Source organism: Rhinatrema bivittatum, chromosome 2 (assembly GCF_901001135.1).
Source record: "Rhinatrema bivittatum chromosome 2, aRhiBiv1.1, whole genome shotgun sequence".
NCBI lineage: Eukaryota > Metazoa > Chordata > Amphibia > Gymnophiona > Rhinatrematidae > Rhinatrema > Rhinatrema bivittatum.
In genome coordinates, this window is record NC_042616.1 from 340309281 (window position 1) to 340322778 (window position 13498).

At 44.6% G+C, this 13498-nt stretch overlaps 1 protein-coding gene across 1 annotated transcript in view; it reads right to left on the reverse strand.

The window, feature by feature from the left end:
- The window catches only part of GALNT1 (polypeptide N-acetylgalactosaminyltransferase 1), a 487294-nt gene that overhangs the window by 342062 nt on the left and 131734 nt on the right, over window positions 1-13498 (reverse strand). The window contains 1 exon segment of the mRNA XM_029589850.1: window positions 2955-3129. Coding sequence (XP_029445710.1) covers window positions 2955-3129 — 175 coding nt within the window.

Here is a 13498-nt window from a genome sequence, read left to right on the forward strand (position 1 = left end):
AAGATATAGGTGTTTCCTACAATACCCCCATCGGCTTGATGGCGCCGATGGGGGTATTGGTAATGATCTCGATGGCTGAGGCAAAACTCCCAAAGGAGGGATGCAAAACGGTGTTTCTCCTCCTGATGACAAAGCAAGTGGGGAGGGTACAGGAGGGTACAGGAGCTATTGGTGACCCGGGATCCACCGGAAAAGCGGTAATAAGCACTTTCATCCTCGATAGCAGCGGTGCCAATGCTGCTGGAATTGGGTCGGTGATCGGTTCCACTATCGGTACCGATATCGGTGCCGGGGGAACCTGGAGTCGATGCATTGCCTTGTCAATGGCCTCCTGAAACATCCAGTCCAGTTCTTCTCGGAGACCTGGAGCAAGCAGCCCCGGTTCCAGAACAGAAGAAGGAGGCAGAGGCATAGCCAGAGGGACCACCGTTAGAGGCAGAGTCGCAGCGCCCGACGTCCTGTCGGGTGAGGATTGCCTTGGTGAACTAGTCGCCGAAAAGGTCGGTGCCTTTTCTGGACGGGGTTTCTTCAGCAGCGGCTCGGACAATGGCGAGGTTGATGGTTTCGATACCTCGATGGTCCGAGACTTTCGGTGCCGATGGCGATTTTCTCCTTCCGATCCCCTCGATCCTGAGGGGGAGAAGAGGGTGTCGAAGGCCGAGAAGTGATCGACGCTGGGCGGTCACCAGTCGGTGGGCGATTCTGGTGCAACGTTCAGTGCCGGTTTCGATGACGTCGATGGAATGAACGGAGTCGGGGTTTGAGCATAGAAGAGAAGTCTGATCTTCTCCATTCTGGCCTTGCGACCTTTTGGTGTCATTAGGGCACATTTGGTACAGGTCAAGACATCGTGCTCTCGTCCAAGACACATTACACAGACTTTATGCGGGTCTGTAATGGACATGGTACAAGTACAGTCCGGACACTGATGGAACCCCGACGCCATGGCCATAGAAAAAAATCGAGCCGCGGTATGGTCGACGGCCAGTAGGCCGCGAGGGCCAAACTCGACGACAATAGACGGAAAACGGGTAAAAACTTACCGGAGTACCGCAGACTGAAAAAAGTTAACGGAGGGACTCCTGTGGGGCAATTTAACTTTAAATAATTCCGTGAAGAAAATTCCTGGCAGGAATCCTTGTAGAGCTCCTTAACCGCGTGGCTACTGCTGCGCGGAAAAAAGAAGACTGAAGAGGGACACCCTGCTGGCTGCAGGGTTAGTGCCATGCTGGGCATGCCCAGTAGGGACCAGTCAAAGTTCTGGAAACTTTGACAAAAGTGTTCCGTGATTGGGCTCCATCCTGTGATGTCACCCATGTGAGGACTACCATCCTGCTTGTCCTGTGAGAAACGCCTACTTCTGGCAGGCGTAAATTGCGGGAGTCGCCGGCTCCCTGCCACGGCACAGGCCGCTGTGCCGGAGTACTCGGCCCTGCCCCCGGACCGCTGCCACGCCTCTGGACACGCCCCTGACACGCCCCAAACGCTGCACCGCCCCCGACACCCCCCAAGCAAAGCCCCGGGACTTGTGCGCGCGCCGGCTGCCTATGCAAAATAGGCACACCAGCACGCAGGGCTTTTAAAATCTACCCCTAAGGGATTAAATTTCAAAGGAATTACACACATAAGCAATTTGTACTCACCTACATGCTATTTTATAAATGTCAAAAATATACACATTTTCGGTTTCACATGATCATTTATCTAAGCAAAAAGGGGAAGTCTAGGGGATTTCCAAAGAGGGACCAAGAGTGCTATTTTATAAGAGATTTACATAAATACATTAGGCAACCAATTTGCGCAATTTTATACCTGCTAATATCTAGCACAATTGTTACCAGACTTATCTGTTATCTGCTATTGACTGGCTGGGTGGAAGGTCTGGGTGAACTAGCAGAGGGGGGTCAGGGTGAAAAACTAGGAGGGTCTTGATAACCTGGAAAAGGACTGGGTGAACTTGCTGGAGGTACCAACAAGCTGATGATTTCAATTATACACATATATGCTTAAAAATATACCTATTTCTGTAAAAATATACCTATTTCTGTGTATAAATCAGGGTTTTAAACAAGTTATTTTTTTTTGCGTGTAAAATAGACATGCATGTTTATAAATCAGGTAGGAAAGTGATGCGCTTTCAATGCATTGCAGGTATTCACGTATAATCAGACATAAGCATATTTTATAATCTGTGCATACCTGATATGTCCAGGTTATAAAACACTATAGTATATCTCCACGCAACCATATACACATGCATATGTGGCTGTACAGAGGTCTTTGAAAGTTAACCTCTAATATATTTCAATAATATACTATCACAGGAAAAAAATCTTGATTTCTTCACTACAAAATTAAAATCAATCAGGGTGGAAACATTTTGAGAAAATAGGGTGCAACCAATATTCAAGAGTCTGATACAGGAGAAGGCAATTCTTTATAGCTTTTTGTTTTCCCTTTTCTTATTCATTGGCTTTTTTAGAAACTAATTTTGTTTGGGTTTTTTTTTGTTTTTTTTAGCACTCTCCTTTTCCTCACAACCTTCTTTCCTCTCTTCTAATTATTCTACCTCACTTCCTTCCTTCTGCACCTGACAGCCCCTGCTCTATCTAGCCCCCACCAAGCAATTGCTGCTCCATCTAACTCCTAAATTTTAGGTACCTGAACAATCTGGCACCAAGGTTTTACCATTCCTGGAACAATAAATGTCATACAGACTTCCTCTGTCCTCTGACACATCTTAGTCATCAATGTATGAAAGAGATATTGGGTACTGCCAGCCAAGAATCTCTTTCCCTTTAAGAGCTACTTTTCCCATTTTGGCTTTCATGAAATTTATATACAGTTACCAGTGTCATACAGTATTTCTGGATACCTGAATCACAATTCTTTAAACATATGTTTCTAATAAATTAACATAACATTAAAAAAGTAACAAAATGCAAGGTACTTACCCTTCTAACCTGACATCAGGTAAAGATCTGTTGAGTGCTATCATTTCACTTGCCATTAAATTGAATTGATTGATTTTAAACATTTCTTTCATCTTTTCTTGATCCTCTTTAGGAATAACAACAGGCTTCCCCATTTCTCCTGGGCCTTCACGGGGTCTCTGAACTAGTTCTGGAACTGAACAGTACAAAGGTTGTTTACTATATAGAGCACACTCATGTAAAATCAAATACATTTTTGTTCTTAGCTTAATGAAGCTACACATTCATAAAATGCTAAATACAATCTAACATGTTCTCACTTACACTTATGCTTGAAAAGCTAATACTAGTTATAAACACCGATAAAAATCTGCTGTCCTGTGAGAGATTTGGACTCAGTTGCTGGCTTAGGCTCCTGCTGTTTGGACTGGCTGGGAAATTGGCATATGGTTGAAGTAGCACTCGATGGCCCTTGATGGGGAGAGGCAAGTCATGTACAAATTTGAATCTAAAAAATTTAGCTGCACAAAGAATAGCAATGGAAATAACATTCTGTACATCCCAAATTGTCAGTTTTTCTATGGGAAGAGAAACAAAAGAATCAAATAGAAAATACTGCTGGCTGTGCACACTATACTCCTAGGGGAATTCTGCGCAAAAAGAATTTAAAATTCTGCATACTTTACATTGGTCAAAATAACACAATATACATGACATACTAAGTAATTAATTTAAAATGTAATACATAAAGTTACTGCTTAAGATGCAGAGTTTTAAATATTTAGATCAGAATTTCCCTAGAAGTACACCTTAAGAGTGTCCCTTCCACCCTCTCTATTCCCCTTGCCAGCCTCCTTTCACTTTACCCTCTCAGGTTCCAACTACCCTCCACTATCTCTCCTCTTCCACTCTATCTCCACTCCCAGAGTTTGACCTCTCTCTCAGTACTGCCCCTCACACAGGCTCCCTCTATCCCTTTCTTGCGAATACAGGATCCCTCTCTCTCATACAGGCTCATTCTCTCTCTCTCTTTTGTACACAAACATTCCCTTGTACAGGCTCCCTCTCTCTCACTCGCACACACACCCTTCACACAGGTTTCCTCTTCTCTTGCACACACACCCACACAGCTCCCTTTCTCTCTCACACATACACCCTCACACAGGTTATCTATCTCTTTCTCTCACTCACACATCCCTACACAATGGTTTCCTCTCTCTCACAAACATATGTCCATTCACATAGGCTCTCTCTCTCATACACACACACACACACACTCTTTCAAACAGGCTTCCTCTCTCACAAAAAAGCAAGCACCCTTACTCCTTAACATACATACAATCTCTTTTTCACACACCACAGCTTTCAATCAGTACATATACACACTCCTTCACAATCTTCTCACATAGGCATTTTGACTGCTTCCATTGCTCTCCTAGCCCACGCGTCCGGCGCAGACCCACCGGGGTTCAGGGCCTGGATTGAGCCCCCCCCTGCGCTCAGCCCTCCGATCGGGCCCGCTCCTCCCCTCCACCACGAGGCAGCTAACTCCTCCCCCTCTGGATCACGTCAGACAAGCAACAGGATCTCTGCATTTAAATCTCCCTCTCACATAAGTACCTTCTCATTGACTGCTTCCACTGCTCTCCTAGCCCGCGCATCCAGCGCAGACACACCGGGGTTCAGGGCCTGGATTGAGCCCCCCCTGCGCTCAGCCCTCCGATCGGGCCCGCACCTCCCCTCCACCACGAGGCAGCTAACTCCTCCCCCTCTGGATCACATCAGACAAGCAACAAGACCTCTGTATTTAAATCTCTCCCTCTCACACAGGCATCGTGTGCCTAAGGAGCGCGACCAAGGAGCTTTCCCCTTGTTGCGCCCCTTAGTGTCGCCCATTAGTGTTCCCGCAACTTCATTTCATCTTTCTTCCCCCCCCCCCATCTTCCCTTTCTAGCGGTCCCCTTGAACATGCACACCATCCCCCGCATATATTGCCCCTCCCACAGACACCCCATACCCTTTTCCCTCCGCCCCCTTGCTCAGCACAAATCACTGCTACCAATTATGATTTCACCACTTACACAGTTTCTGAGCCTCACCACATTAGCTATATCTCTCTTCAATGCCCAAGCCCTCCTAAAAAAAAGCTCCCATACTCCATGATCTACTTACTGATCCCAGCCCTGATATCTGCGCCATCACAGAGTCTTGGCTCAAAAGCACTGACCATGTTTTCATAAACCAGCTGCCCACTCATGCCTATGACATTTTTTCCATCCCAAGACCTAAAACAAAAAAAAGAGGTGGTAGCCTCCTCCTTGCCACAAAAAACACCTCAAACTACTAAACATCAATGCCCCCCACAAATTTGAAATCGGCCTTCTTAAATCCAAAGAATTATAAATCTGCCTCAAATACGCCCCCCACCCACCCACCCTACTGGAACACGATCCGTCCCCCCTCATTGAATTTATATTTGACAATCTCAATATTGACACCCCTGCTGTAATACTAGGAGACTTCAACCTCAATGTGGATGCCATCCCTACCACCTCGTCCTGTGAGATCTTCCTTAACTCTCTACTTGCCCTTGGTTTCAGACAACTCATCACCTCCCCCACACATAAAGCAGGTCATACTCTTGACCTTATCTTCGTCAACTCCTGTATACACTCTCCCCACTCACCTGACAGTATCCCTGCCCCATGGTCAGACCACTCTCTTATCAATGTACTCCTCTCCATAAAATTGCCCTCCTCTATCACCCCCACACATAGTAACAAAATCTCCTTTCGCAAACCATGCACCACTGAAGTCCTCATCTCTGCTTTCAACAATTTTACCAACAACCTAGACCTCACCAACCCCGATGATGCCTTTCCTCCTGGAACAATCTCACCACCACCATAGCCAATGAAATTTGCCCTATCATCAATAAAGAAATACACCACTCTCAGTCAGCTAAAAAAGCCTGGTACACCACTGATTTAAAAAATCTAAAAAAACGACCTCAGAAGTAAAGAAAGAACCTGGCGCAAAAACCTACCCCTAGGCACGCAGCCATTTATAAATCTACACTACACGCCTACAGACTCTCTACCCTCCAAACTAAGCGCGACTATTACTCTGCAAAAATCCATAATTACCAATTCAACACAAATGCTTTATTCTCATATGTGGCAGAACTTACTAAATCTACCCCCTCCCCCGCCACAGATGAACAAGACAATAGCAATTGCGAAGAACTCGCCCTCTATTTCAAAAAAAAATATATTAAACCTCCTCCTCCTACGCTTCCCTTCCAACCCCTCTCCAGCCAATCCGCTCCCCAAAATCCCAACCTCAACTTCGAGTTTCTCGATTTAAACTCCGCAAGGAAATCAAATCCATTTTTTAAAAAAAAATCAAATTGCTACACACACCTCTGACACTATCCCCACTAAAGCACTCCTTTCCATTCCCCTCCATCATTACGAAACCCCTTTCCGACATAATCAACGGCTCCCTCTCCCATGGCAAAGTCCCAGACCCCCTCAAACTTGCTGTTGTCAAGCCTCTTCTCAAAAAACCTACCCTTGACCCCACCAACCCTTCAAACTACCGTCCTATCTCTAACCTTCCCTTCAAATCTAAATCTCTATCTGGAAGACCATAATATTCTCCATCCCTCTCAATTCGGCTTCCGTAAGTCTCGTAACACGGAAAGCCTCTTACTTTCACTGACTGACACTCTCCTCAAGGGCATGGACCACGGACAATCCTTTATCCTGGCCCTTGACATAGCATCTGCCTTCGACACTATCAGTCACAAAATCCTCCTTACCCGCCTGAGATTGGCATCTCAGGCACAACCATCCACTGGTTCTCCTCCTACTTCAATAATAGAGGCTACGCTGTAAGGATTGCAAATTCCGAATCCTCACACATCCCCCTTACCCAAGGCGTCCTACAGGGCTCTTCACTATCCTCCATGCTCTTTAATATATACCTGTTACTGCTCTGCCACCTCCTCTCCGACCTTGGTCTTAAGTTTTTCTTATATGCAGACGACATCCAAATCCTCATCCCTATTCAAGAATCCCTCACCAAATCTCTTAAGTTTTGGGAAACATGCTTCGCCTCCATTAACACCCTACTCTCTAACCTCCACCTTGCTTTAAACTCCTCCAAAACTGAACTCCTCATCATTTCAAATCACCCTGACCGGATGCCACCCTCTGCTTGTGACGTCACCCTCCCCTCAAATGCTCTTCCCTTCTTCGTGCGAGATCTCGGTGTCTCCCTAGACCACCAACTAAACTTCAAAATCTACATTAACACAATCATAAGGGAGGATTTATCAAGCTCCACATCCTCAAAAAACTTAAACCCTTGCTCCACTCGCAAGACTTCCGCACAGTCCTGTAAGCGACAATGCTATCAAAAATGGATTACTGCAATTCCTTACTTCTAGGTCTCCCCTACTCTACTATTAGACCCCTGCAAATGTTACAGAATGCTATGGCAAGAATCCTTACAAATATACATAAAGCCAACCACATCACCCCTATTCTTAAGGAACTCCATTGGCTTCCCATCTCCTCCCGTATCAGATACAAAACTCTCACCATTATTCACAACTCCCTGCACAACCACAATCACTCCTGGCTTGAGGATGCTCTTCGATTCCGCTCCTCCAATCGTCTTACTAGAACCGCACTCTCAGGAACCCTCTACACCCCTTCCCTTAAATGTGCTCACCACACTTCCACCAGAGAAAGAGCCCTATCCATTGCAGGCCCCTCCCTCTGGAACACTATGCAACTTGAGCTCCAACTAGAACCATGCATTCAGAAAGTCAAAACAGGGGTTAAAACATGGCTCTTTAAAATGGCCTACCCTGATTCGGATCCTACGTAGTCCCCCTGCTCTATCTACTCCTTCAGAGAAAGAGCCCTGTCATTACCGTACTTATTGCCTTCCCCTTTATTCCTTTAATTGTACTCCGATTTGTCTCTCATATCTCTGCACTTCCTTATATACCCCCTTTTATACCCCTTTATATACCCCTTTCCCCTTTCCTTAAACCCTTCCGTCCCATTAGCAACCCCTGCTAGACTATATATAGTTGCCTTTCTGAACGTATAATTTGTAATGTCATATATAGTTGTCTTCTGTATGTACTAGTTAAAGATAATGTATATTGTTGTATATAGTGCTTTTTGGAGTGTATAATTTATATATAATGTATAAGGTTATACACAGTCCCTTTTTGAGTGTATAATTTGCAATGTTACATATGTTCTTTGGTTGTTTTTCCATCAGGTACTGTTCCTATTCTCCTCTTCCTCTTTTTCCCCCTCTTCTCTCGCCCCTTCTCTCTTCCTAGCTGCTCCCCTCCTCCTACCCTGGATTTTTGTATTTTCCTCCTTCAGTTATACTGTAAACCGGCATGATGTACCCACGAATGTCAGTATATAAAAGCAAATAAATAAATAAATAAATAAATAAATAAATAGGCTCCTTCTTTCTGGCACACACACTCAGGCACTTCTCTTACATGCTCTCTCACAAGTGTACACACACACACACACACAAACTCCTACAGTCAGCCTTGCAGTCTCTCTCACACACGCACCCCTCTACACAAAGACTCTCCCTCTCTGGGGCCTGCTCTGTCTTCACCTTGAGTGGGATGGGCTCCACTTGTGGCCACCGGGGCCTGCACCATTTTCGCCGCTTGCAGCCACCGGGGCCTGCACTATCTTCTCAATGAGCGGGATGGGCTCTGCTCAAGGCCACCAGGACCAGCACCATCTTTGTCGCAAGCAGGATGGGCTCTGCTCAGGGCATGCTGGCGCCTGTTCCTAATTCTGTGCAGAAAATGGAAATTCTGCAGAGGGGAATTCAGTGCAAATTCTGTACTCCACAGCAGCACAGAATTTCCCCAGGAGTAACACTAGCTCTCAAATGACAGTGCAATGGGACTTTGAGAAAAATAAACTAAAAATCAGAACAAATGAAACATATGTAGCGTGCCAAGCATAACAGACAACCTTTGACAGGTGATTTTAAATCTGCTTAGGAAGTAGGAAGCTCTAACAATAAGGTCCTACTCTATACTGGCAGCCTTGCCAATAGCATGAACAGGCCCATTCTCAGTTGCACACAGACAGTGGGAGCAGCAACAAGCAGCTCTTGTGTAGCCTGGCATGAAGACACTACACTCTTATTCAGTCTCTGCACAATGAGAAAACTCTCAAGTTTTCATTAATTCTTCCTCTCCCCTCTCTCTCCATTCACAGCTTTGCTGTCTTGCCTGAACAGCACATCCTTGGTGATCTAATGTACATATGCCACTCAATAAAACAAATTAAATCTACATTTTAGCTTTCAAAACATTTGCTATTAGTGTCTGAGCTCAATATGCTGTCCATTCAGGCAGCTATTTAAAAAAATAACAGCATCAGAATACTGTAAATTAAAGCTAGCAGTGTAAACTGCCTTGATAAATTCTTCCTACCCACTAGCACTCAACATTACTGACAGCTGTCCCTTGCTGTTCTATCAAATTCTTGGACTCAGCAAGTTTCTCTTATTGACAGGGTATGATGCATTAGTCTTAGCAAGATATCAAAAGGAGGAAATAAAAGATACTCTACCACTTAATTGCTTGTCAAAGTAAATTTGTGCTATCATGGGATAGAAACAAAGATATTCCACTCACTATTCATAAATCAATGTTTCCGTGAGAACTGATTCCCATCATTCACAAATTGCTATATTAATTCTGAAGTTCTAAAGAACATGTCTTCAGTGAAATGCCCTATTAGTAAACGGCTGTGTGCTGTTACTTGCAACACTTGGGCAAAAACCATGGCAACTCATGCGAACAGAAAGCAAGTTTGCTTACTGTAAATGGGATTTCTCTGTAGACAGCAGGATGAATTACTTTTGATATATGAGGTGATGTCAGACAGCACCGAATGGACTCGTACATCTAACTCAGCAAAGTTTTACTACTGAGCATGCACAGGAGTTGCCACACATGCATACTACCTTGTGAGCCCCTCAGTCAATTGCAGAGCTTAGCTTTAACTCAGTAGTTGACTCCTCAGAGAGAGGAAGGTATTAAGAATGACCAATTCATCCTGCTGTGTATGGAGAATCCTGTTTCCAGTAACTAAGCTCGCCTTCTCCATCAACAGGCAGGGCTGAATTAGCCAAGACACATGGGGAGTCCCAAGCCAAGGACTGCGTGGCAGAGCATATACTGAATAAGTCCCTCAGCTATCACATGAAGAGTGGACAACTGGGAGAACAGGCTGCACAAAACTGCTTCCCCAAGCTATTCTTACTGCTTGACAAGATTGTAAAGACAGCAGTGGGACAAAGTTGCAGCTTTGCAAGTGTCTTCAATGGATACAGCTCTTAGGTAAGCAACTGAAGCAGGCATGGCTCTTCCTTGATGAGCCTTGATAGAGTCTGAAGGCCAGCTAATGCATAACAATGAGCAATGCAGCCCACTAGCCAGTTGGACCTTTGCAACAGCCATGACCATAGGATACAAACAGCTGAGAAGCCAGATGATGAGGTATTGTTCTCCAGTAAGAGGCGAAGGCTAACTCAATCAAGTGGATGGAGGGCATTGTCTCCTTTATGCACAAGTGATCTTGGAAAGAACGTCAGCAAAATAGTGAAACACAGAAATCACCTTGGGTAGATATTTAGGATGAGTGCAGAGCACCATCTTATTGTTGTTAAAAAAGAAAAAAAAATGCAGTACAGAGCATATGAAACTAACGCCTGAAATTTGCAGACTCTTCTAGGTGAAGTGATACAGACCAAGAATACTACCTTACATTTAAGAAATTTCAAGGAAGCCAACTCACAACTAGTCTCGGACAACTCTAAGATCCCATGGCACAGGTGGCTTCACAACAGGATGCTTCATATACCACAAGCCCTTCATGAATTTTGAGACCAGAGGATGAAGGAACATCAGTTTCCCAATCACTTAAGAGTGATAAGCAGCCACTAAGATGCACTTTCACAAGTACTGAAGTAGATCCTTGGAAATGCAGGCAAATGAGTCCAAAAACTCTGTCTGGCACCAGGTGGAGAAAAGCTTCTGTTTAAATACATACACCCTTCCACTGGTCAGCTTCCTAGCTGAGATCATGATGTCTTCAACCTCCTTGGATAATGATAGTGGAGACACTACCAAGGACTCAACATCCATACCATCAAGTTGAGAGAGAAATGGTTTAAGTGACAGACCACTCTTCTTCTCCTTTAGCAGTGGACTGGCTCCTAGAAGAATCAGAGGGCAGACCGACAACTTAATGAAATTAGAGATCCACACCTATCTGGGTCATACAGGCATGATGAGGATGAGTTTTGCCCGATCATGAGCACCTTCTCAACTGTCATCACCACTAGCGGAAGTGGCGGAAAAGCATACAACAGTTCTGCATCTCACTGCAGCAGAAAATCATCCAGAGTGGATCTGACTTTGGCTCAAAAAATGGAACAAAAGTCTGACTTTACTGTTGCCTTCTGATTTAAACAAGTCAAATCGACTGTCAACCCCAGAGGTCGAACAGCTTGTTTGCCACTCTTTAATCCAGACCCTACTCATGTGATTTGAATTCTCTGCTGAGGCGATCCACCACCATGTTGGAGACCCTAGAAAGGTAGGTCACCTGAAAGAAGAACTATGACCAAGATCCTATTCCCAAATTATTTGAGACTCCTTGCAGAGGGTCCATGATCCTGTGCTCCCTTGCTTATGTATAACATTGCTACTTAAATGTCAGTTTTGATCAGACTTCATTTACCTGAAGCAAGTGAGTGAACACGCTCAATAGATGTTGGATGGCTTGTAACTAAGAGGTTGAATTGAAACAGATGTTCCACTGTCACTATGTTCCTAGTGTTTGGGAGGAATAAGTATGTGCTCTCAATATTCTGGTGGACTCATCCATAACTAGTGTCATTTCATGAAGTAAGACTCTAAGAAGAGACTCCATTTCTATCACCAAAGAATTCAGCCACAAATTAAAGGATGCTTTTATCTCCAGAGTTATCAGAGTGTGACAGTGGTTGACTCAGCTGATCCACTATGAATGGAGGCGTCACTGAAGAGCTTTCATGTTCGGATGAGTCCTAGGTACCACATGCATCACTACTGCCATGTGACAAAGGACAAACAGAATTAACTATGCCAGGATTTGATCTTGCTGCAGCAAGTCCTGAACCAGTGCTCAAAGGCAAATTGCCCTTTCCAATGAGAGAACCACTTTCTCCTCTAGTAAGTCTATCCAGGCCCTGGCAAACTTGATTCACTGGGTAGGAACAATGTTCAGTATGGCGTTGACTATATAGCCTAGGGACTGAAGGAGCTGAATAGTCTTCCTCATGGAGTCTAGCACCCCCAACTAAGAAAGTCCTGTCACTAGTCAATCATCCACGTAGGGGAAAATGCATATCCCCAGCAACAAAGATGTACTGCCACTATAGCCACACATTTTGTGAAGATCCTTGGGGCAGCCAAGAGGCTGAAGGACAGAACTTTGTATTGGTAGTGTGATTTCTCCACCATTAATCTTAGTATTCCAATGACGATGGATGGATAGGGATTTGAACATTAGCATCCTTCACATTCACAGTGCACATTCATTTTCCACTTGGATGAAGCATAGGATGGGTGTGATGGGCATTCATCTTGAACTTCTCCAACAAACCCTTTGGTTCAGACTTCATAAATCCAGGTTAGTAATCAATCTCCCTGACTTCTTCAGGATAAGAAAATAGTGGGAATAGAATCCCTTGCAGCATTCTTCAGAAGGGACAGGCTCTCTAACTCACTGGCTGAAAGTGACTCCTCCTCAAGATGAAGTTGGATCAAGTGAGATGGATCCAGACTGAAAGCGAAATGGTTGATGAAGCATTGACGGTCAGAAGGGCAAACAATAACCAGACTCCACAATTTTTCGGGACTGCTTGTGATACTCCTCTACTCATCAAGGAATAGCTGGATCCTTCCCCCTATCAGAGGAGTCTAGGCCTGAGGGTCAGGACTTGTCAAAAACTATATCCCAGGTTGGGATGAGATTGCTACTGCAGATTAATACCTTTCATGTGGATGTTCTTCAGCTAGAAGCTGCTGTTGTGTCAGCGCAGATGTAGTGCAATATCTCCAAAATTGGAAGAACCACTTAAAATGAATGCCTGAAGGTGGAAGGCTGGTCATTCACCACTGATGGGGACTTGATGGATAACAGTTTCTCTGTCTCCAAAAAGATTGTCCTCAGAACACGGTACAATTGGTCAGCTTCTCATGGAAGTCTCCTCACAGACTGCTATTCCCCAATGGCTGCTGTAGAAACCTTGCTGCCATGTCGAAGGAATCGTGCATCAACCAGATGAAGGTGCCAATGTAGTGGATAGGAAAATTGGTGATCATTTGTCATGGACACACTTATTTATAAGTATAGAAGTTTTACTTATAAGTCTGAGAAAAGCAATAAAAGCATACAAAATATCTACACAAACATACTTTCCTCCTCACAGTTCCCGATGTG